The sequence below is a fragment of the Ambystoma mexicanum genome, chromosome 9 (assembly GCF_040938575.1).
Source record: "Ambystoma mexicanum isolate Mex_15411 chromosome 9, UKY_AmexF1_1, whole genome shotgun sequence".
Taxonomy (NCBI): Eukaryota; Metazoa; Chordata; class Amphibia; order Caudata; family Ambystomatidae; genus Ambystoma; species Ambystoma mexicanum.
In genome coordinates, this window is record NC_090931.1 from 1,546,560,654 (window position 1) to 1,546,585,784 (window position 25,131).

General features: G+C 48.7%; 1 protein-coding gene across 2 annotated transcripts in view; it reads left to right on the top strand.

Moving 5' to 3' along the window:
- Positions 1-25,131, top strand: part of LOC138489493 (zinc finger protein 383-like) — a 431,218-nt gene that overhangs the window by 44,019 nt on the left and 362,068 nt on the right. For both annotated transcript variants that reach the window (XM_069617234.1, XM_069617235.1), the window contains exon 2: positions 5,563-5,689. In XM_069617234.1, the coding sequence (XP_069473335.1) occupies positions 5,563-5,689 (127 nt within the window). The remainder of the gene's footprint in view (positions 1-5,562; positions 5,690-25,131) is intronic.

The following is a 25,131-nucleotide window of genomic DNA, read 5'->3' on the forward strand; positions in this document are numbered from 1 at the left end:
CTAAGAGAACCCTTGGAAGCACTGCACACTGGGACAACCTTTAAAGTAAGGCTGGACAGACAGGGCAACCTTTCAAACAGTGTGGAGGCCACAAATGGGCTGAAACAGGGCTGTCGGCTGGCTCCAGCGGTATTTTGTCTCTTCATATCCGACATGCAGGAAGCCTTTGAAGCAGTGAGATGTTTCCCCCCTAAGATCGCGGGGACTCCTGTGGGAAGGTTGTTGTTTGCGGACGACCTCCTGTTATTAGACCAGACCGCGGTTGGACTACAGCGCCAACTAAAGGCACTTGAGTTGTATATACAAGGTAATGGCCTCCGAATAAATCCAAAGAAGTCACAGATCCTGAGGCTAGGTCCCATCATGGGCGTTAAAAACCTAAGGTGGTTCTTGTCGGGGGAAGTGGTACCAGTGGTCTCAACCATGGTATACCTTGGAGTAACTTTAAACAACAGTATCCAAGATGGTCCGGGTATCGAAAGACTTAGAAGTAAAGTCACGAACTTAGCTTCTCAAGCTCTGTTAATTAAACGGCGATACTGCTCCTTCTCCCTTAGACCACTGATTGTCTTCTATAAACTGAAAGTCTTGCCCATTTTGACCTATGCGGCGGAGGTGAACTTTTTCCTCACTCCAGAGGTTTGGAGACTGTTGGAAGGCCTGTTTTGGAAAAGAGCATTGGGTCTACCGTCATCGATCCCAATTGAAAGTGTCCGTAAAGAACTGGGCTTATCTTCACTCTACGTATCCATGGCTTGGAAATCATTGACACTCCTTGGTAAATGTCTGCACCCACAGGAAAGAAGTGGTTTCTTGGCCATTAATGAAGCCATGACAAGAAAACTGATCCCGGCTCTAACCAAGTGGCAGTCAATCTGCAAAGAAATCTTGAATCTTATAGCCCTGGAACCTAAAAACCTTGTGCTAAATCCGCACACGGTAAAGAGGAAACTCCTGGACTGGGATTGGACAGCCACCATGGACAGACTTAGTGCCTTTTCATCAATAACCCAGGGCATGGACGAGCATTATCACAGAGGCACCGTGCACCCGTATCTCGACAAATTTCCCTCAAGCATGGAAAGGGACCGATTTTTAAAATTCCGATTAAATCTCCTCCACACTAGAGAAGTTCTAGGGAGAAGAAATAAAAAGGAGGTGCAACCTAGTTTGTTACAACCTTACAGCACTTGGTGATGAACTGTGTTACCTTATCTAGGCCCAGAGAAAAATGGCTAGGGTCGCACTTCCAAAAACTAACTACTCTATCCTTGCAAGAGAGGTGGACAATCTTAAGAAGGGGAGGAAAAGTATCCAGGACCTTGGCACTGTTGAACTTCGTGAGAGAAATTTTCACAAAACTGGATACTTAGTTACACTTTTTTATCTTTATTACTTTTCCTCCCTATATATAATTGATGTAATTTCACGTTTTTGTAAGAAAATCTTGGTTTCAGTATGCATTTAAAGTTTTCTTGGAAACTAATTGATGCAATAATAATAAAAAAAAATAAAAAAAATTCCCCCTCAAGGTGGGGATTCTTGGTAAGAAGGGCCCCTCTCTCCCCCTTTATTTTTAGGATCGTTTTGTCACCTGCCTCCTTCCTTAGCTTTCTGGCCAGCAAGCGGTCCGCCTTATTGCCTTTAATATAGAACCTTTGAAGCAGCCAGAGGAGATTTCGCTCGGCCTCCCTTGTTTATATAAGGTTCAGCTGACCTCTCACTGTTCTATATTCCCTTTTAGTGGCTGCTGACATCCTCCCTCCCATACGAGCCATGACTTCCTTGAGTCTAGCTTCTAGTTGTTGCTCCTCAAATCTCAGCTCCCGTTCCCTTCTGCCCTTGAGTGCTATGATCCTGCCTCTAACAGTAGCTTTGAGGGCATCCCACCAAATTTGAGGGGTTGTGTCCTCCCAGTTATTGTGGTTGGTGTATTCAAGTACTTTCTCCTCTATTTCCTTGACCAGGATTTGATCCCTGAACAGCGCAGCCAGGTACCTCCTTTTCCAACTGCCCGGGGGCCCCTTTGGTCTAGCTATTGAAAGGGTAAGTGGAGCGTGGTCTCCAAGGGTAATTGCCCCTGTTTCCAAGGCTATGGCTCTTCCTAACAATGGTTTTGATATCCAAGCATAGTCTATCCGTGAGTGTGACCTATGTGCATGCGAGTAGAAAGTGTATCCCTCAGCATCGCCGTAAAGTTTGTGCCATGCATCAACCAGGGCCAGATTGCGCATTTTCTTCACCAGGGCCCCTGATGGTCCCGCCTGTGAATCCCATGAGGTAGAACTCCTGTCTTTGGCGGGCCCCAGGCTAAGTTAAAGTCTCCCAGTAGGATATTCGCCTTGGCAAATTTCCCTAAGCGGGTGACAATGTTTTGTATATAGGAGTCTTGGGCCTGATTAGGTGCATAAAGGGATGCTACCGTGAAGGACTCCGCCTTTCCCTCGAGTATCACCGCTAAGTATCTGCCTTGGTTATCCTTCGGCATATCTCCGATTGGTCAGATCAAGCCCATCTCTCAGTGCGATTAATACTCCCCCCTTCTTGCTAGCCTGTGTAGCCTGTACCACTCGTGAATATCCCCGCAATCTTATCCTATGGGTGTCTCTAGTGTGCACATGGGTTTCTTGCATTTCTACTACGTGGGGGTGTTCCCGCTTGAGGAATCTCTCCACTTTCTTCCTCTTGACCTGGGAATTGTGGCCATTCACATTTAGTGAGAGCACCTTCAGTGCATCCGAGCTAGCCATATGGACCGGATGTGCAAGATCTAGTTAACCCAGTTGTACCCCCTGAGCCCCTTGCCGTATGCTCCTTGATGTGTGCCCTCGATTCGTGGGCCGCTGGATGGGCCCTCAAGACCTGAACCTTGGATCTTCCCTCCCCCTTCCACCCCACTCCTAAGCCCCTCCCCTCATTCCAGGCGAATTCGGCTGGCACCAAGCCCCCCTCGTGATTTGTCTATGAGAGCCGAACTCAATAACAAACCCAGAAACTCTCCTCACGGAATTTGCGGGAACTCCCCTTCCCATTCCAAGATGTCGGGTCCCTCCCTCCTACCTGTTGCAACCCACTCTTGTGTAGGCAATAGCCTCTGATAGTCTTATACGCACGACAGTTAAAACCTATTTGTGCCCTCCCCAGGGTTGATATAGGGATATGGTTTGTGATCCTTATTTTTCTTGTAGGCCCCTCTTCCCAGGCTGATCCCCCCGATCCGGCATCTGGTCCTGGGATCTGCGCTGGGATTGTTTTCGCTCCCTCCTTGATTTCTTTGGACCCGCTTCTGACCATTCCCAGGGCTTCCTGGAGATTGCTCGCCCTGTCGGGTATGCTCGTGGTGGTGGAGTGTCGTCCTCTAGGCCCAATAGAGCTATTCCTTGGTCACATGTCGTAATCTTATGGTTCTTGCCCTGCCATAGAAAGCTGAGGGCAAATGGATGCAGCCACCTGTACCGCACTTGGTTTTCTCTTAGATGTGCCAGGACGGGGGCCATGCGCCGTCTCCTATTCAAGGTAATCTGGGATAATATCTTGATATAGCTGAATTTCTATACCATTGTGGGTTATCTGGCCCGCCTTCCTGGCTGCTTGCAGGATCCTCTCTTTCTGTGTATAACTATGGAACGCCACCAATACATCCTGTGGTCTCGCTCCCGGTTCCTGGCGCTTCGGCCCAGCCCTGTGGACCCTGTCGTACTTAATGACCTCGATCTGGTCAGCTTCCATGAGGTCTCCGAATATTGATTTCATTGTTTCGACCAGATTGTGATCCTGAACTGCTTCTGGCAGGGATTTAACCCGTATATTTGATCTTCTGGAACTGTTCTCCAAGTCCTCAGCCCTCAATTCGATGTTATGAGTTGCTGCCGCTAGGGTTTCCAATAGGGAGTCTGCTTTTTGTGCGTCTTCTGTCAACTCCTGTATGGCCCTCTCATTCGTGTCCACCCTCTCTTCTATTTTGTTGAGGTCCCTTTTTATGTCTTGTAGGCCCTCGGCCAGGTCTTCCCTTAGCGCGTCCATCTATTTCTGCCCTGCTTCTGTGATTTTTTCTACGATTTCCCCAAGAAGGGTCCTGAGTAGTGATTGGGTAACCGGCAGGTCTTGGGGGTCTTGGGTGGTGACCGGGACCGACTAAGTGGACCCTTCTTTGGGATCCTGAAGTCTCTGCTCTCCAAGATCCTTGGCCCAGATCTGGGCTAGTGACCCCTCATGAAGCTTTTTCACCATCTTGGATGAGGCTGGGGCGTCCTTGGACTTACTTCTGGACATCCTGCCAGGGCTTAGGGGACCCCCGAGAAGGCACCCCTTTTCTCTGCTCTGCAATATGAATTCCGGGGTTACTTTTCGTGACCAGACCCTCCTCTTTTATCTCAGGGCGGGTGCGTCTGGAGAGCTGCCTAGCCCTGTGCTAGCAATTCGGGGTCTCCCTCCACTCAGGCAGTCGTCCGTGTAGGCCCAGCATTAGTTTGAAAGTGCCTTCCTGTTTGGGTTTCTTTCTGGCACCCTGAGCCCAGGGCAGCACTGCGGTGTATAGCTCCAAAGTTGGAGGTGGGGTGCCGGATCCCAGGGACCACTTCCAGGTCCCTTCTTCTTGGGGGGAATCACTCCCTCACCCACTATTCGGGCTCCAGGCTGTCCTGGCTGCAGGGGATGGGGCACGCAGGGGGCCCCACCTTCACTACTGCTCGTCCGTGCCCCCCCCGCTACACCCCCACTTACTTGAATATCAGATGTGTGGTGCCGGTGTGGGGCTAGACCTCCGCCCTCGGCTGGGGGGGAGGTATCTTCTGCTTGTGGGAGGCCTCCAGGTCTCCGGTGCAGGTCCCGATTCACCTCAGCAGGCGGGCCGCCGCGGCACCTCCGTGGTGTCGGCCCCGCCTCCCGTTCTTAGCCGCGGTCTTGCAGCCCCCTGCCAAGCGAGCCTCCTTCCTGGCTCTGGTTGCGAAGGGTCCCGGCAGCCCCCTCCCGTTCCGTGGGAGGCCGCAGCTGGGCGATTGTCAGAGGCGGGTCCCCTGGCCCAGCACCACTGATCCCCTGGTGCGGTGGCCGCGGCTCACCAGTATCCCCCAGGGGGCGCCGAGGCTGCCGGATCTGCTTCGGCCCATGGCCGTCTCTCGGCGTGGTACCTGCCTCTTCCACCCCGGGCGGCAGGCCCCAGGGCTCGCTGTTTAGCAGCAGAGTGCGGCGGCTGCAGCAGGGCTAATTCCGTGGCCGCGCATATTATGCGGGAGCTCGGGGCGACACGTCTTCACCCACATGCCGCCATCTTGGAATCTTGAATTTAACTTTTTAAAATGTCATGATGATGATCTTAACGTGCAAGGTGGTTGAATTCATGTTCTTGTTCTTTATTAATAATTTGTATGCATTGTTTTTATCTTGCTATCTATTTGGTTCTGCTCTTTAAAGCAATTGGTTTATGCTGAATAAAAGCTAATGAAATAGAGAAACAAGGGCTGGTTGAGGGAGGAAAAGTTTCTTTTAAATTAATAGAAATTCATTAGATACTGTATTTCATAGCATTGAATTAGTGAATAATTGTCCTGTGTTTTATTCCAGGCACAGGCGACCTTCCCAGAAGTTGCTGCCTGTTTCTCTGAAGAGGAGTGGGAGATTTTGCAGGAGTGGCAGAAGGACCTTTACAGGAATGTGATGAAGGAAGTTCACCAGGCTCTGCTCTCTCTGGGTAAAGTTACTCCACTGATCGTGACCAAGGGGGTTTATAGTTTATGATATTGATGCCTTGTTATTTCAGGCTCTGGGAATGGGTTCTGCTCCTGTCTTTGATGTATGCGCCTCAATATAGCAATAGTAACCAGGTCCCCATTGTGAGAAACTCATGGTGACAACAAGTAAGGCAGACACAGTTCAAGGGTGTTTATTGAACAATGAATTCTGCATGCGGGTTGAAAAAACGCCTAATCTAAACCTAAATCTAAGATTGGAGCACATGTCTTTTTCTTGGGTGATGGCTTCACCCCTGGATCTCACTCGGTTGGGCACGGAGCTCTCTTGACTTCCTTTTCATTTTATTCTCAAGTGTAACAGCATTCATGTCCCTTGTTTTCTCTCAATGTGGGATTCACTTCCCTTGCTTTCAAAGTGCTTGTAGATCAAAGTCTTCCGATTGTAGAGGCATTTTGCTCGACCCTTTGTATGACCACCTTGATCTATTTCAGTGGACCTCCTACGGCCTTCTGGTACTTGTTTCTCTCATATGGGGCTCGACCACAGTCTCTCCAATTAGCGCCCATGTGGTGCCGTTCTCCCTTTGCAGCTGGTCTCCCCTTCCACCTTTTTACAGTTCAAAGTTCATTAAACTTGGTTCAAACTTGCCACAATGCGCTTCTCATTCGACACAGCCCGGTTCTTACTGATTCTCCACTCGACTTACCAGCTGTGATGAACCGCTGGGATGTTGCCTCTTTGGAATCAAGGTCGGGACCGTGAGCGCGGGAGCTTCCCCCGCTCCTGCTTATCTGCATAGGTTTTCCCTGTGTACCGCTGGCATCTGCTGCATTGACCCTTCTGCTATTGTTCGTGGTCTTAGGCTCTCATCCACGAAGGCTTTGCGAGTCAGGGACGAAAAGGGCGAAATCACTTCTCTCCTCGCCACCCTCTCGATTCCTGCCGCCTTTCTCTTGAACTACAGCGTGTTAACCGTCTCATTGTACTGTCTTCCGTGCTTGCCTTGCTCGTACTGCGTGTGCTTGCTCCACCTTTTATCCCTGTGGGGGAAAGGAAGGGCCGTCAGGTGTGTGTGGTTCAAATTAATCACCTGACTTTGCCTGACCCTCGGGTTGAGACATGTCAGGTACACAGGCTTAACCTTAGTCCATTGTTTGTGGTGTGCACAAGAGTTTGTGTCAGAAAAGGGCAAAGTTTGAATGACAGAGCATTCTACAGAGTCGGAAGGGAAAGAGGTGTTGTATGGGGATCATTCCCTTCGTGTTTGGGCTTGGACTGTTCTCGGAAAGGTAGGTTTTGGAGGGTTTGTTAAATGGAGGAGAATTACCGGGAGGAAGAACAGACACTCAGATCCTCATCCCCCTTTCGGGTAACTTCTTGGAAGACTCAGCTTTGGTAAATAAGATATATCTCCTCATTCAGGCATGGATGGCATCCCACGGCCTCTGTCTGAATGACGACAAAACAGAGATTCTGATCCTCGACACAGAGACAGCGATTAAAAAACTGAACCCTAACTATGCCTCATTTAACATTGACAACAATGTCATCAAAGTGATGCCCGCAGTCAAAACCCTTGGGGTCTATCTGGACTCAGCACTCACCTTCAAGAAACAAATTAACTCCCTAGCCTCCTCCACAGCATATACTTGTAAACTGATCCGAGCATGTAGACCATTCCTAATCGAGGCCAGCTGTATTACCCTAGCTAATGCACTCATCATATCCAGACTGGACTACTGTAATGCCCTATATGCGGGATCTAACAAGTATATCCTTAACAAACTCCAAACTCTCCAAAACAACACTCTTAGAGTATACCTTAAACATTCCCAACACAGCCCATGTCTCCACCTCCAGAAGGAATATCCACTGGCTAAAAATTAAAGACAGGATCACCCTCAGTAAACAGAATCAACAAGAGAATCTCAATCCGCCCCACAAGAACGACTAACGCCTTCACCTTGCTGGTGCCTAGATACAAAAAGAGTACAGCTGGCGGCGCCAGCTTCCCAGTCACAGCTGCCCAAACCTGGAACAAACTCCCCTTAGAACTCAGAAAGGACCAACCTTACCCAAGTTTCAGGCGTAAGGTGCTCTCATGGATACGATCCAATGACATCTAATGTGATCCCCCTCCTTAATAGAACCACTCGTCCTGAGTGACACCCTCCTGACTATGCCCTGGCTAACCTGTCCCCTAGGGACCCCGACCTCCACTGGCAGTTTCCAGCTACCTCACTGGACCCCTGTGGGACTACAAACTGTGGTTGACTGCTACTCAGCATTTCATGTACCCGACACCTGGCACTCAACTGCACAAGTATATTCAGACTGTAACGTTGTTCAGACTGTAACGTTGTTGAACTGTCCTACGGCTTATTTCCTTTTGCTTCCAACACCTGGCATTAACTGTATAAGCACATGCAGACTATAATGTTGTTGAACTGTTCCTACTGCTTACTTTTGTGCTTGTCACTGTAACCAAGTTCTCAAGTATCCTTGTAATGTTTGCGCCCGGCTACCTGCGGGTTTGGTTCTGCGCTATATTAAATAAACAAACAAACAGAACATAGGGGATCGTAAGTACGGTAGTGTTCTGTCACAGTAGGTTGGGATTTTGGGAAATGACAATCGGGGGGACGGGATTGGTAGGGTTTGCAGTGTAAGCGGAAATAGCTGGTGTCGTGACATGAACAAAAAGGATTGTAGGAATCGGAGTGTTTTGTCTGATCAGGTTGGGAATGTGGAAAATAACACTCAGAGGAACGGAAAGAAGGAGGATAGGGAGTATTGGAATGGAAACCGGTGAGAAAACGATTCTGGGAGTTGTGCTTTTTGGACGTAACCGGGTTTGGGACCTTAGAGGATTGATTACGTACAGAGGGTTTGTTGGATCTGGGCCAGAGAGATCTAACAGGAGGAAGGGAGGCATATGCAATACAGCCCATGAAAGCCTCAGATATCCCGCCCTTCTCTCCTCTGGAACAATATCGCGTCTGACCTGGGGTATTCCCCTGAGCATAACCCCGGTTTCCCCTATATAGGTGATCCTCCCCCACTGGTCTACCCCCAGTAACTGGATCCAACAGCAATGGCCGTGTCCTGGCTACCTGAATAAAGGATTCCCAAGGTTTCACTGGGAGAACACCCTCATGTTTCTCACACCATGCTGTATCTTTCGGTAATGGCTTGGGGCCAGAGTTAATAGGTCTGAGTGTAGTGTAGGCCTCAAACGAAGGAACCAGGGACGTTACCAACAAACACAGCCCGGGGATCCGGTTATCTTTGCTATTAACACCCAGGTTAACATCCCAGGATGTGATTAGCAATGCATTTGGTTGAATCAACTGGTGGTTGTGCGCTTGCCTTGTATCGTTGTTTCAAGCATATACTCACCCCGTATGGATGCTATGGAAATGGTAGTCTCACTTCCATTTCCATGGCGGACCGGAATTGAGGAGCAGCGTGTTGGCGTTGGTGCCGAAATGTAAAAGAACAGGTGAGTGGGAGCAGGGGGGAAGTGGGCAGGAGGCATGTGGCTGTGGGAAGCGCAGAGAAGGTCAGTTCTGGGAAGATGGAGAGGCGAGTGTGAGCAACTCACAGCTTGCTCCGAAGCCGGGATTGGATCGCGTGATTCAGCCGGGATTTGGAGCTACCTGATGGCTGCTGCAAACAAACCAGGTGCTAATAATTATTAGGGTACCCCATGCTTCTGATATAGCTCACGCGCAGGTGAGTTGCGAAGCTCCATGCTCCACCTAACAGCTGGGGATAATTGACTCTTGCCAATTAAGAAACTGTGTGGTGTGTTTTATTTATTTTATTTGTAGTGAGCCTCGACAAGGCCCTTAGACATAAGAGCGCAAGGACACACAAATAAGACAAAACAGATTAGGACGGGAAGGCAGGGCAAATGTGGGCAGAGGTATCTAGCAGACAGGAGTGTCTTAAGTGCCCTCAAGTCAGGCGGGAGATCATTCCATAGCCTGCAGGTCAGGCGGGAGATCATTCCATAGCTTGCAGGTCAGGCGGGAGATCATTCCATAGCCTGGGGATCAGGCGGGAGATCATTCCATAGCCTGGGGATCAGGCGGGAGATCATTCCATAGCCTGCAGGTCAGGCGGGAGATCATTCCATAGCTTGCAGGTCAGGCGGGAGATCATTCCATAGCCTGGGGATCAGGCGGGAGATCATTCCATAGCCTGCAGGTCAGGTGGGAGATCATTCCATAGCCTGCAGGTCAGGCGGGAGATCATTCCATAGCCTGCAGGTTAGGCGGGAGGTCATTCCATAGCCTGGGGGCTGTGTGGGGAAAGGAGTTCTGTGCAACCATGGCCAGTCTTGCCTTGGGGATGAGCAGAAGATTTGAATTGTTTGATCTCAGGACCCTTCTCTCTGGCAACCGGACCACTTTCTGAGCAAGATATCTAGGGACATTTCTGTGGAGGCATTGGTGTGTAATACAGAGTGTTCCAAAAGATCACTCTTTTCTACTGGGAGCCAGTGGAGATTTTGTCTGGCAGCGGAGACTCGGTCCGATCGTTTGAGACCCTCCACCACTCTTGACCTGGAGTCTTGCCAGGTCCCCTCTTCCAACGCCCTGAAGAAGGCTGGAGCAGTAGTCAATGCGGGCCCCCGAGAATCGCTCTTGCGATCGCCGCACAGTTGGACCTACTAAGGAAAGGCCTAATCTGGGCCAACAATTTCAAGTAGTGGCCTGTACTAGATACCAGGCCACTGATATGCGCTTTCATGGAAAGCTCCTGATCCAGTACCACCCCCAGGGTCTTTACTTTGTTGACTGTCTTAATTTCGCTGCCTGCGATGATAAAGGCTTAATATTCATCCCCCAGTTTCCTTGTCTGGCCAGCAGTGCCAGCAATCATCAGCTCAGTCTTCTTGGCATTTAATGCTAACCCACTATCCTTCCTCCAGGATTCCATGAGAGCAAACACATAGTTAAGAGAGGTGGTATCTTTGGTGTAGTCCCCAGTAAGGCGGATCAGACTCTGAGTGTCGTCAGCATAGTTAGCATACAGGGTGCCCTCCCTATCCAGCATGTTAAAGAGGGGAGCAGTAAAGATGTTAAACAGAGTGGGGGAAGATACATGTGGCACCCTGTATGTCACCAAATAACTCTCGGCCATGGCCTTGTTACAAAATACTTTAGCCATACGACCAGAGAGGAATGATTTGACCCATTTAGCTGCATTAAGGGAGAAAAACACGGTGTCAAAGAGAGTCTGAATCAGTACGTCATGGTCCACTACATCAAACGCGGACGACATATCCTGTAAGATGCGCATCACGGTACTGCCTGCCTCGAAGGACTGCAGGATATTAGATTTAAGATCCAATAGGAAACCTGACTGTTTATAACCAAGAAGGTTGTACGTTTCCATAAGGCCCTGAATCTGAATATATGAATTTTGAGAAGAAAGGGGATGCTTGGAATGGGGCGATAGTTCTCCGGCAGGGCTGGGTCAAGAGATGGCTTCTTCAGAAGGGGGGGGGGATCCATGCCTGTATAATAGACCCAGGTACATCGTCCTCTTGAAAGGTTATTATAGGCAATAACTGAGCTGCACAGTCTTTAACCGTCACTGCTGGGCAGATATCTCCCTTGCACGTAGTAGGCTTGAGACTAGACAGAATGGCCGCCATTTCTGTTTCTGTACCTCCTTAACACAGAAAGGTGCAGCAATATGTGGGGGGGAGATCGTAGGGTATAGAGTCCTGCAAAGAGTCTAAGATAGAATAGTTAATAGAGGTGTTTGCTCCCCTCATTGCCTCCTGAATACTAGTGCACCAGTTAGTATCTTTCACAAGATCTGTTGTGATGGGACATGGGATATCGAGTTCCTTAAGGATCCTTAGCAGTTCCCTAGTATTAGAGGGAGCTTCAGTAACTCTGTTGACATATAACTGTCTTTTAGTCTTGTAGATGGCAGTCTTGTACTATTTGGCCGCATTAGAGTAGTCCACTTTACTGGCAATGGATGGCTCATTCTTCCAGTGTTAGAAGGCTCTCTTCTTGAGGCACCTCAGCTTCTGAATCTCATTAGAGAACCAGGCTTTGGAGGTGTTGCTTTTATAGAGGTGCGTTTTTTCAGGTGCCAGCTCGTTGGTTGCCTTGGTCTGCATATTGCGATAGGCTTGGGACAGTACATTGGGCGCTGTAAGGTCAGGTAGCTCCTTACGCATAGCGGTAATGAATGGTGCTAGGGCAGTTGGTGTAAGCTAACGAGTGTTCCTACATTTCACCCAGGTGCTGGGGTCCTTGTCGCTTCTTTACCTAGAAATGCAGGAAAAGGAGAAATGCACAAAAAAGTGATCGGACCAGGGGCAGGGGGCTATGTTAATACCCTGTAGTTCTACGTTGTGTGCCGCCACCCAGTCAAGTGTCCTTCCCTTATCATGAGTAGCTGACTGCATCCAGTGGGTGAAGCCTAGTGTTGAGCCATTTCATCAATGGGGTCCCCTAAACCCAGATTAAAATCACCCAGTAAAATCAGTTTAGCCGCTGGTTTAAGATGAGGCAGGATGGCATCACTCAGATGCATCAGGAAATCAGGCATTTTATTAGGTGGGTTAGTGCGTGTGAGTGTACAATTGAGGTGGCAAATGACATTTTATGGCGGGTTAGTAGTTTCCAACTTAAAATGTGTACCTGAATTCCCCAAAACCTCCCAGAGTCTGATGTCTGTTAGCCGTTTGTGGATAAAATGAGCAGTGCGTGGTTGTGTGTGCATGGAGGATGCCCCAGACTGCTTCCTGGAGGATGAGTGCACACTGGTTTGAGTACAGGTTCTCCTCTCTACTACGGGAGCAGCATTGCTAAATAAAGTGCTAACCCTGTGCTCAGGGGTGCACCGTCAGTGGCTAGGCAGCGAACTCATGAGTATCCCTGTCACATTTATTATGTACGTTTTGCATCCCTCACTTGAAGGAGTGTAAAGACATGGGGCCTCATTACAAGTTCGCTGGTACAGTAACAACAGTACAGGTAAGTTTGCCCGTACCGTTGTTACCGTACCAGCAAACTACGAGTTCTGCTCGCGGGTGCCTTCTCGCCCGCCAGCATCCGGCCTCCCCATTCCCATTGAGCCCTATGGGGCTGAAATGGGAATAGGGAGCATTTTGTACTGGCGCCCGGGAATGGGCAATTACCGGGTCAGGTAGGGTCGTAATGACCCAGTAATTGCCCATTCCTGTGCACTGGAAAAAATGTGCTTGTTCGGCAGAGGCCAATGGAGTTTCTGCTCGTTGTGTGCAGAGACTCATGAAACTGATGAAGCCTGAATGGGCACCGCCTGAATCTGACAGCAGACGGGTTTGTTTATGTTTGGTTCTTTCTCATAATGATGCAGCTGAGGAGGCGTGACTTTGCTTAGGATGCCATGAAGTGGTTCCGGCGTCCGATGGCATCTTCTCTGGGGCTGCAGCGGGTCCTGTTGCAGCCTCGCCAATGCCTCTCTGCCTCATCCTCTGTGGGCCTGTACTGGTCCTGGATGTTTGTGGCGAGGGACCACCGCCAGCGTCCCCAGGTAAGGAGGGAGAGGAAGAGGGCCTGCCCTCACATGCTCGGTCACTGCTGGTGGGATGGGGAGGGCTCCCTCCCTCCCTCCCTCCCCTGTCAGGGCCACAATGCTGGTGCTGTCACAATAGATTGTCCTGCCATCCATCTCCACCACTTTTGCAAGCCTAGGGTGGATGGAAGAGGCAGGCCACCTGTGGCTGGTGGGAACTTGCCAACAGGTGCTCACTTGGGATCAATAAGAGACTGTTGGCGTCACACCCGCATTCCTGGTTCCTGATACCTTTTGAAATTCTGATTCTGTTTGCTTTTATTCTTATGCTTACAATGTGTAAGTTACTAGGTAAGAGGTTTCTTTTTGCAGCTTTGCCATCTCTTTCAATGGTCCTCCAGCCTATCTGCTGACTCCCTGTGTGATCCTGACCTATTTTTGAGGAGTGAGTCCTGTTTGAGCCTCACTGGGAGCACTGGTGAGTCTCTACAGAGACCCTTAAGTGGAGATCTTTTCTCACTCCCCTTTTCCTTTGTGTGCAGCAGTGCTACCTTCCTTGTGGATAGCATTGCAGGGAGATTGTGTCTCCCATTTCTTTTACATTTAAGTGTTACACTTAGTGTAAACTGTTGTATCTTAGAGTTCTTAGAGCTAATGAAATGCAAGGTTGCTGGGGAATCAGAATGGACGGTTAACGGTGGGTGGTGGCCTGGACAGTGGTCAGATGCAACTGGGGCTGCTGGGCTGTTTACATGCTAGCTTGTACATTCAATAAAGCACACTTACACACAACTGGTCTCTGTGTGTGGATACATTATAAACCATGCAGGCTGTTGGCACTGTTACCTCTTTGTGTGTTTTTATAGGTGTAGTCCTATACACCATTACATACTACAGGATAGTCTTTTTGGCCAGAATGGTAGACAGAAGGGCTAATCCCTGTGGTTTAGGTCCTGCCTCTGTGGTTCACTGTGTTCTTTTGTCCATGGCCCTCGCAGGCTGAGAGGTAAATGTCCATATATGGGCATTCACTTTTGCAGGCTTCTTGCAAGGATCTCTGGAAATACAACCTGCCGCAGGACCCGTAAAAAATCACTGGCGCCTGACTTCCCCGTGCCACCGGGCTATTACAAGTCTGGCGGCCGGGAAATCAGGCGCCAGTAATTTTGTTAATCCTCATTCCCATAGAGTCATATGGGACTCTATGGGAGTGGGGACACGGGAGCACCGTCACCGCTAACAGTGCCGGTGCTCCCGTGACAGGTCTGCCTACCGTGGCCGCTGTGCCCGGCAGGGTCAGACCTGTCGGGTACATCAGCTCTGGCAGGCGGACTTGTAGTTTGCCAGTCTGGAAACAAGGGTGCCGGTGAGCTTACCTGCACCCTATTTTCCAGACCGGCAAAATTATAATGAGGCCCACAGTCTCTTAGATCTGTGTGGTAGCCCACAATGGAAACAAGAGGCCACATGAAGGTAAGTATTATCGTGGCTTCACCATCAACCAACAACCCATAGAATCTTCACCCCTAACATTCTCTCGATCTCACCCACCTCACATGCACATGCTCTCAGACCTGCACGCTCTTGCACTGCAGACCTGCACTGGAAAAGAAACACGTTAATCAGAAACATACTCATCCAACTTCCTTGGCAATCTTCTTATCCTGTTGGAGCAACGCAGGCCACCGCCCACCGCCGCAGCCGCAGTGTCATTGCTGACTGTTTCACCTCTGCCGGGTGTCTGTGTGCTGTTGCTTTCATGGTTAACCTGAACCCCCTCCATTCGCTCCTCCTCCAAACTGCCCCCCCTTCTGTCATGAAATCCATCATCCATCCAGCACGCACCTGACACATCTTGAGCAATGATCCTCCTCTTGCTCCACTCAGTGCCATCACTTAACCTAACAAACGAGTAGCCCCTTCTTCACAAAACGGGTACTCATCACCCGCACTACTTCACCTACATGCACAGCATACTCTTCACACCTCTAATTATGCTGGTCCGCTAATACACTCTACCTTTCCCTTGCCAAATCTACAATAGCCCTCAGCGCCCCCACCTAGCCATCTGGGCTGGAGTTTGCTGCCCGTCTGCCTACTCCTCATAAGTTTGAAAGGGGCACACTTTGTGAACCTGTTTGGTGTGTCTCTGTGTGCCTTGACTGCATCCTCCAAAACAAACTTACAAACCAAAGCATTAGCTAGGGACAATTGGATAACTTCCTTGACAAATCTGTTTGCGCATTCCACCAACACATTTGCACTGGGGTTATATAATGCTGTCCTGTGATGCTGAATACCCCTTTCCTTCAAAAAGGCCATCATCTCTCTAGATACAAATTGTACGCCATTGTCAGTGACAATACCTTCCAGCATTCCCTCCCAATCAAACATCTCCCTAAGGAACTCCAGCATCCTTTCAGTTGTCACTCACCGTACCGGTGCAAACTTAATCCACCTTGACATGTAATCTATTAAAACAAGAACGTACCTATCACCATCGCCCAAAACCTCTAATGGCCCCTTTATGTCCATCTCTACCTTGCGCCACAATTTGTCCGGGTAGGAACAGGGTGCACTGGTTGCGCCGTGACCACCTGGCTCTTATCACTTGTAGCACACAGTATGCCATCGCTAACCATATGCTCCACGTCGCTGTCCATGGCGGGCCACCAATACAACTCCTTCCCCAGATGCCCTTCATGGGCCAAAGCCACCAGCCTGGACTCAGCGCTGATTTTAGCGACTGATCCCACTTGTGATCTGACTACTTTTCACTCAAAGCGCAAATGAAAGAAGCAATGTTAGTATGATTTCCCACTGAATACATGACTGAATCCAGGCTTTTAACTTGATCTCCTATTGTGGTGGAACTCTGAAAATAAGAAGTTGTACAAAAGAGAAACTAAGAGACACACAGTCACCCACATACCGGTTCACCGGGACCAAGGTTAGTCAAGTGTTAACTGTCGGACGTATACATAGAATGATTGTAGAAAGTAATAGAAACTAATGCAGATATCTGTGCACATTGATTTTGCAGAAAAAAGACAGAAAAAATTGATATCCCCACCTGAAGAAGGGCGAACACATTGCCCGAAATGCGTAGTGGAACCCATAGGTTAGAATCCTAAAAGCCTGCAAGAGGGCTTGTGTAAAACTGGGACAATAAACCAAGGATATCAAGACATTTTGGAACAATTTGACTACAAATGAATGAAGTATTGTTTGTTGAAGAATCATGATGTGATTAAAACTGTAATTGGAAAAAAAATATTATTGAAACAGGCATACACGAACAAGTTTGTATTTGACAATATAATATGCAATGTGCCTATGATATACTGAATGAGATAACAGAAAATCTTTGTTACGAAAGAAATAAACACACACATAAGTTTGTGTTTTTTACATAAGCAAGTTGTCATACACATAAAGTTTATTGAACAATATTTGGCAGTCGTAGTGCAGCACAAAAGTGTGCATCTGTTATGTTTTCCGATACAACGGTTGACCATATACAATTCACTCCGTTTTTTAGTCTGGTAGCACAGGCTTAACGGATTGCATCTAAGTATTCAAATTAATTCTCACAGAGACTTAGATTAACATAAAGAAAATATAAACTCAGAGTGCACCTCCTCTACCAAATGTTCCCAAAGCCACCAGCCTCCCACGCACATTTTCTGGGGGTACCAATCTGTCACCCCTCGTTACTCCCCAGGGTCCCTCAGCGAACTCACCTCCAGATCCCTGACGGCAGCCCATCCTTTCAAACCCTTTTTTACCCATGTTAACTCTGGGTCCTTGTAATTCTCCTCCCATCCCTCCTTTTTGTCTATTGCTGGCATAATGCAGGTCATCTACACCCGTTCCTCCCCCGCTTGGCCGTCAGTTTCCCACACTCGCACTGGCAGCCGGGACAAACAATCAGCAACCGCTTTCTTCGGACCAGGGACATATTCCAACACAAAATTGTAATCTTGAAGCTCCACCATCCAACGCGCTATCCTAGGTGACACTCATCCCAGACCTCTGGTGGTTACAACCTGAACCAAAGGCTTGTGGTCTGTCCTGACCACACAGGGCAAACTCCATTTCAATGTTAAAAAATACTTGGATGCCCAGCACACCGCCAGCGTCTCCCTCTCGATCACAGAATACCTGGTCTCAGGATCACGCAACACCCTGGAAGCAAACGCAACCGGCCTGTACTCCCCTTCCTTCAACTGCGCCAGCACCGCTCCTACACCAATGTCAGTTTGATTTGTATATTAATGTGCTAATCAAATTGTGTACAAGTACTTAATGTACATTGACCATCAATTAGTACGTTTGTGCACTGGGATTGGCAGATTACTGCGCGGCCGATTTGATAGTAGGAGAATTGGTTGCAATTTTTGGATTGAATTTTGCCACATCTATATGTGGGGGTGGGTTTAGGGAAATCATTATTGTAAGGTGGTTAAGAGGAAGGGGTGAGGGGGATCTCCCCCCCGCATATATATGCAGCAAAATCAACCTGTCAAAAACCAAAAAGATTCAACCAATTCTCCTTTGCCCAAATAAATAGATGCGATGGAATAACGCGGAACCTTCTCCATTATGGCAGATACATTGCTATTGCTAAGCAGTACATTATGCAAAACACTTGTGTTGTGAAAGTCACTCTCAAAGTCATTCTGTCACATATCTGCAAGGCGAGTGCCTTTTGTGTCAATAACAATTAATCCAAAGAGCCAAAAATGCAATGCACGAGATACGAGAAAAGCTAAAATATATTATAACTGCCAAGTTAGGGAAACATCTAACAGACATTCGAATTCCAGTAGAGTAAATGGCTGGTTTTATAGTAATTACAGAAAGGAAAATAGTAATTACAGAAAGGAAAAGACAACAATTGTTTCAATCCTCTTCATTATTCATTGGCTGGCATCCTCTACAATATAGGTGCTTCTATACGTTTTCAAACTTTATTGGCCTATTGTCATCACGTGATAGAAGTGACGTGCTTGCTAGTTAGCTCATGTGCGGAGAACTCATTTCCATTCTCGCGAGTGTCTATTGGACAGTGATTGTTGATACACGTATCAGTCAGAATTGGTTTACAATTGGCTGTTCCAGGAGGAGGAGATGTGGAGTGAACGATTACAGAAATCTGGACCAATCATTATTTGACAGTGTGACACTTAACATATTATCACTTTAAACCCCTTCCTATTGACCTTGGAGGTTGGCACCAGCGTACTGCCCCCATCATTGTGAACTGCTTTCTATCAGTTCATGTTGGGAATATTCCTTGCATGTCCTTCCTGTTCTCATGATTTCATGTGCCCTGTCTCTGACCTGATATGCTGGGGCTTAGTTGACATCGTTCTCTTACAATGTCAAAGAAATGCGTCTGTGTATATTGAAAAGGACCGGAGGGGGGTGTCTGTTCTCCTGTTCTCTATATGGTAGAGGAGAGGCACAGAGGACCCCAGCCAAGATTCTCTATAGTTGGTAGCAATGGACAAGCAATCAAGGCCTAGCTTCTCAGGAGGTGATGCAGGCTGGTTCTTAAGTAAAGTGTAGTGCCCAAGCACCCACAAAGGAATGTCCGCACACTGTATTAGTGAAAACACAGTCTTTATATAATTAAGGTTCAAGATTATATACACAATCACAATAACTCACTTTGTGCTCCGGTAATCTACAATGGCAAATCTATACAGTTCTAAGTGGTGCCACAATTATTATCAGATTTCATTAAAGTGCATCAATTGTACTCTGGTCAAATGTCACACACATCAATTAATAAAGGTAACCAACAATATACATATTAGGAAAGCAGTTTGTTTGGAACAATTGGCAGAATACTGGCCCCGTTACCTAGACACAGTTCTGTGTGGAGATCTCCCCACCTAGGCAACCCGTACAAGAAAGGTATACTACAAGCCCAGTCCATATATTGTTCAATTAGTCTTATTTCCTTCTAAAGTGTTTCTACCACCGCAATGTACCTGGAATAGCAGAGTTCCTCGAGGAGGCGTTGATGCATCCTTCTTGAGTGACTCCCTTTAAAGCAGGCTCCACGGATCGTCGATGGGCCTCGAAGAAGGTGAACTTGGCGTTGATGATCCTCGATGGAAAGTTTGGTGGCGTTGAGCCAGCAGCTTCATTCCTGGCGGTGCTCGTCGACGATGAGTCGAAGACGTCCTGCAAGGAAGAGGCGTGCGGGGCACCTCGATGTCCCAATCCTCAAGGACCCTCCACCCAGGTTATCCTCCCTTGCTTCTCCACCCCCAGGGTCAGGATCCAAAAGGAATGGCCTTTCCCTAGTCACCTGCGCAGAGGTTCCAAGGGGAGTAGGAGTGAGAATACCCTCAGGTGTCTCAAAATACCATGACCCGGCGTGCTGCTCTCTTGGCGCCTACATATTGTGTTCGCCTTAGTTCATCCTCATCTGCGTGAGCCCAGGGCTTGGTGGTGGGACACCTATGCACTGGCTGCTGGCGGGTCACTCCTCACGTCGGTGCCCGGTGGTGGCAGTGGTGGGGGGCACTGGGGGTGGTCCTCTGCTGCATACATCAGTGCCCACGGCCAGGGGTGACATTGAGAACGTGCAAGTGCATGGGAGAGGGGGATGGGAAAAGTGCATGGAAGGAGGGAGAAGTGGAAAGTGCGAAGCCGAGGGGAAGCAGATAAATAACAATAAATAAATAATAAAGACAACAAACAGTGGTAATGCAGCCAGCAATTTGCGAGTGCGAGGTTTAAGGCAGCAGACAGGGTAGGTCTGATAAGTGCAGGAAGAGAAAGAGGGGGCTGTATGGGTACAGATACAGACCCCAGTGCAAGGGGTGGCCCGGAGGCAGTGCGGGAGGGTGGCAGGGTGAGCAGGCACCTGGGCCCGAAGTGTGGCCAGGTGTACAGTGCCAAGAGAGAACAGATCAGCAGAGGAGAGGGGGAGCGAAGGCAGAAGAAAAGAGGAAGGTCTTGAGGTGCTTCCGGAACCGGAGATGGTTCTCCTCAAGTTTTAGAGTGGCAGGGAGGCTGTTCCAGAGGGAGGCCCCAGCCGAAGAAAGAGATCTACCCCCAGCTCGTATCTTTGAAAACCGACTGACCCTGAGGGAGTTGGAGGTAGAGGAGCGAAGAGTTCGAGAGGGGAGGTATTTGCGGAGGGATAGCTGAAGGTATTTTGGACCCAGGCCCCAGAAAGCCTTGTGGACAATGCAGAGGGTTTTGCATTTAATCCTTGCATCCACTGGGAGCCAGTGCAAAGATTTCATTCCTGGAGAGATACGATCCCTGGGCTTGAGGCCAAGGACAAGTCTCGCAGTCCTGTTCTGGATTAGTTGAAGAGGGCGGAGAGTAGAGGCAGGTAGATTTAGAAAGAGGCTGTTAAAATAGTCCAAGCTAGAGAGAACCAGAGCTTGGGATACCATGAGCTTCTGGGGGAAGGAGAGGAAAGGCAGAGTACCTCTGAGGAGGTGCCGTCGGAAATTTGACTTTTTAGAGATCTCAGAGATGTGGGCGGAGAAGGAAAGGGTGGAGTCAAAGATGACCCCGAGGTTCTTAGCCTCGCAGGCTCGCAGGTAGGGGTAGGAGGAGGGCCAAGGGAGGCAGGCCAGAGAGTGAGGGGAAAGGATGGTGAAGGTGTGCCGATGAGGAGGATCTCCGTCTTTCTGGCATTCAGACAAAGATCATTGGTGGAACACCAATCTTGAATGGCAGTTAGACAATCAGAGATGAGAGAGGCTGAGGAGGGCGCAGAGGGCAGCCTGAAAATGAGTTGAGTGTCGTCAGTGTAGCACTGGAAATTTGAGCAGAAAGTGACAATGCAGTGGGCGTGAGTGGCCAGGTATTGGTTGAAAAGCCAGAGCGAGAGGTTAGACCCCTGGGGAACACCACAGGTAGAGAGGAAGATAGATGAAAGGAAGGACCCAAGTTGGACCCGGGAGGGTCGATCTGAGAGGAAAGAGGTCAGCCAGGCCAGAGCCTGATCAGAGATGACCAGGAGGCCGGTAGATGGTAACCACAGTAAGAGAATGGGTAGGTGAGAGAGAAAGCCTACAGACAAGGCATTCAAAAGAGGAGTAGGTCTGAGTGGGAATGATAGAGGCAGGAATCCACTCAGGAAAGATCAGGGCTACCCCCCCACCCCCCCCCGCCGGACCGGAAGGATCTGGGTGGTGAGAAGATCTTGTAGCCATCAGGGAGGAGAGTGTCAAAGCTTGTGACAGAGCTGGCCGTGAACCATGTCTCAGTAAGACCAAGGACATCAAATGTCTAGTTCTTCAAGGAGGTGGCAGATGTCAGAGGAGTGTTTGACGGCAGAGCGAGAGTTGAGAGTGGCAATATGAAGAAGTTTGCCAGCCTTAAAGACCTTTCGGGGGGAGGGGGAGTACAGATCAGAGGTACGCCCTGCGGAGGAGAAAGAGCCCTAGGAGGGGTAGAGGAGGAGGAGAGGGAGGGCAAGGTAGCCAAGGGGGAAGAGGAGGGGACAGCAGGAGATGAGAGGAAATTGATGAGGCGAGGGAAGCACCTATCAAAGAGGAGGAGATTGGCCTGAGGGCCTTGGACCATGACAGTGCCATGACAGTGCCATTAAGGTAGACATTAATGATGACTTTATAGGAGTCGAAGGAAGCCATGAGAACTTCCCAGCGAGTGCCACCATTAATGGGAGAGGAGGAGATAGGGCAGCGCACAGGGACCATATGGTTCACAAAATTCACCCATCGCCTAGTGCCACCGGCTTGATGCAATTGCCAGGGTATGCCCCAGCCACGGTGGCCACCGCTCCGCTCGATAATCAGCAGTTCCTAGAGACGATGCAGCATGGATATGTGTCAGCGAATGTAAAACTAGATGACATCAACACTAATGTTGCTACCCTTCGCACCCAGTTGGAGAGCGAAATTATGCAAATTACTGTGGCGGAAGGTCAGATTAGCTCAATTATGGATGATGTTGCGTCCCTGCAATCCACCGTTGCCACTTTGTCAAGTCATATGAAGATGATGAAGGTGAAATGCGATGACCTAGAGTCTAGGTTGCGCAGAAACAATATCCGTATAATAGGAATCCCGCAGGATGCTTTACTGGGAACTTAAGGGGGCGATTGAGGATCTGCTCCACAACCGGTTGGATATTCCACCACTTTCCCCGCACTTAATGGTGGAATGCGTCCACAGAGCTCTCACTGCAAAACCAAAGCCTGCCGGTTATCCTAGATCCATCATTGTGCGTGCCATGAACTATTGCGACCGCAATTGAATTCTTCAATGTGCCAGAGAGAAGAAGGAGCTGCGTCTGGACTCTCAGATGATCCATATTTGCCCAGACCTCACAGTGGCAGTCCAGCAGGAGCGGCACACGTTTCTGGGGACTAAGAAACTGCTTTGTGAGAGAGATATCCCCTGTGCGATCCTCTTCCCAGCACGACTAAAGTGTCAGTTTAATAACAAGACATATTTTTTCACAGTGGCAGAGGAGGCGGTTTCTTTTATTGAGTCTAGGATTCCTGTGGGAAGTGCTGGGGGTGGGGAAGCATCTGGGAAGCGCTGATTCTTGCCTGTAAGCTCTCTGGCCCATAGTATCGCTATTATCTGTCATTGTACAAGTTCATTGCAATATGTTGAATGTTGGGCCTGGGTCTTCAGACCCATCCTTGGTTAACTATCCGATGTTGACAAGTTAGAGGCTTGCACTGCACAGCAACGGCTGTCCCCTTTTGCAAGTGCACATTTTTGTGGGTGTTGATGTGTTGGAGGGGGGAGGCTCTGCACTGCTGTTGTTTGGGGGGGTGCTTTGGGGAGGGGAGGTGATGCGAACTCGGCAATTGGGGCAGTTGAAAACTCACTTGGTGCCAGATGGCGTGGGACAGATGCAAGGATTGCCAACTACAGTGTGTTTTGTTTTATAAATGTATAACACGCCGGAACAAGCGGGCATCAGGGCGCCCAAATACACTAAATGGACAACAATATCACAGGACAATGGTCAGAACAGGGAGAGAGTAAAGGCAAGAGAGTCGCTCAAAGAGGAAGGTCTTGAGTGATCTTCTAAATTATCTGATGTTGACTTCTTGCCTTAAGGGCATTGGCAGAGTGTTCAAAATGTGTTCAAAATTTTGGCTGAGCATATAGTAAAGGATTTGCCCAAGCCTTTGGTCCATTTGAAAGTTGGGTAGTTTACCTGCATCAGATTGGTTGAGCGCAGCCATCTAGGTGGCTCGTAGTGGGTCATTAGTGTTTTCATATAGGCTGGAGTTTTCCCATGGAGATTTATGCACCATGGTGGGTGCCTTCAATTGTACAGGGGCCTTTACAGGGAGCCAGTGCAGTGTCTGTCCGCAGAGTGGTGTGTGATTTCTTCTTGGGATCTTTTTGATGATGCAAACGGCATCATTTTGGGCAATTTGAGGTTTCTGCAAGCTTTTTTTATCAGCACCAATAAGGAGGGTGTTGCAGTAGTCCATCCTAGACAAGATGACAGATCATGCTATGATGTAACGGTTCGCCTAGGTCAACATGTCGGTGCCCCCTAGGATGACCCATCCAGTAACCCTTCTTAGCAACCCGGTTAAGGCCCGCAAAATTGGCTCCTTTGTGAATCGGAAGGGGGATAAGGTTTTATTCTTGCAGGAGACACATGCCCTGGGGCGGCAGGCTGTGGCCTTTGCACTGGACTGGTGACCCCAATGGTACTAGACTACTTATTCGTCACACGCCAGGGGGGTTATGACCCTTATTCATCGTTCTCTTCGGTTTACACATTTAGACACCAAGACTGGCGAGTGGGGGCGGTATTTCACTGGTGCACGGTATATTGCAACAATGAGAGGTGCTGATGGTTTATGTATATGGCCCTAATGTAGATGACCCCAAGTTTTATGATGGGGTGTTTCAGTTAAGCGCACCGTACCCCATGGCTGATATTCTGTGCAGGGGAGATTTTAACACTATCCTTTACCCCTCCCTTGATCGCACGGCACTGTTGCAAGGGAACCCAGTAGAACTGCCTTATATATTGGCTCGCATATGGCCGCCTTGAAAATCTTTGACGCCTGCCGTACACTTCCTGGTGCCAGTCGGGAGTACTCACTTTATTTATTTATTGTTTACTTGTTAGGCGCTTATACAGCAAAAAAATACTGTTTCAAAGCGCACACAGGGCGAGGGGAGGCAACAAGGGAGTGAAACACATTACAAACACAATATTTAAAGCACTGGAGGGAAAAAAGGACAAACCTACTATGCCTTGTGAGTGTTCAGAACGTGCAAGTGCAGCAAGGAAGAGGGTAGAGGAGCTAAGTGCATGACATGCACTCTCATATAGATTACTGGCTAGTGTCCAGCTCCCTTTTGAATAGGGTTGTTCGCTGCAAAATCCTACCACGCACTTTATGGGACCATGCTCCCATACAGCTAGATGTGGAGCTTATCCCTTGGGGTGGGCTCTGGCCACCGTGACGATTTAAGCCAGCGGAATTGCTGGACATGGCATGTAAATCTTTCACCAATTACAAAAATCTATTTACAAAATCACATATCCCTCAGTTAATAAAATCAACTCCACTCGTAACAATGAGAAAAGATTTCCCATACTTAATAAAAACAATTCCATTTCTCACATACAAAGTTCCACAGTACCTAAACCTCAACTTACTTCTACAACATAGAGAACTCCCATAATTAAAAGTGAATTAAAAGTGATTCCTCCCTTCACACAGTAAGTTCTTAATTCTCTCCCCACCCAGAATTTTAGCAAGGCTTCTCGGCCTGCTTATCTAATCCTTAGAAGATGCCTTCCAAGAATTGATCAGAGCAACGGCAAGGCTCACACTCTCACCTCACATAATCCTACTCCACCATTCGTGTAAGGAGGGTGTGCTCAGTTCATTTAGGCTTTCGCCCAGGT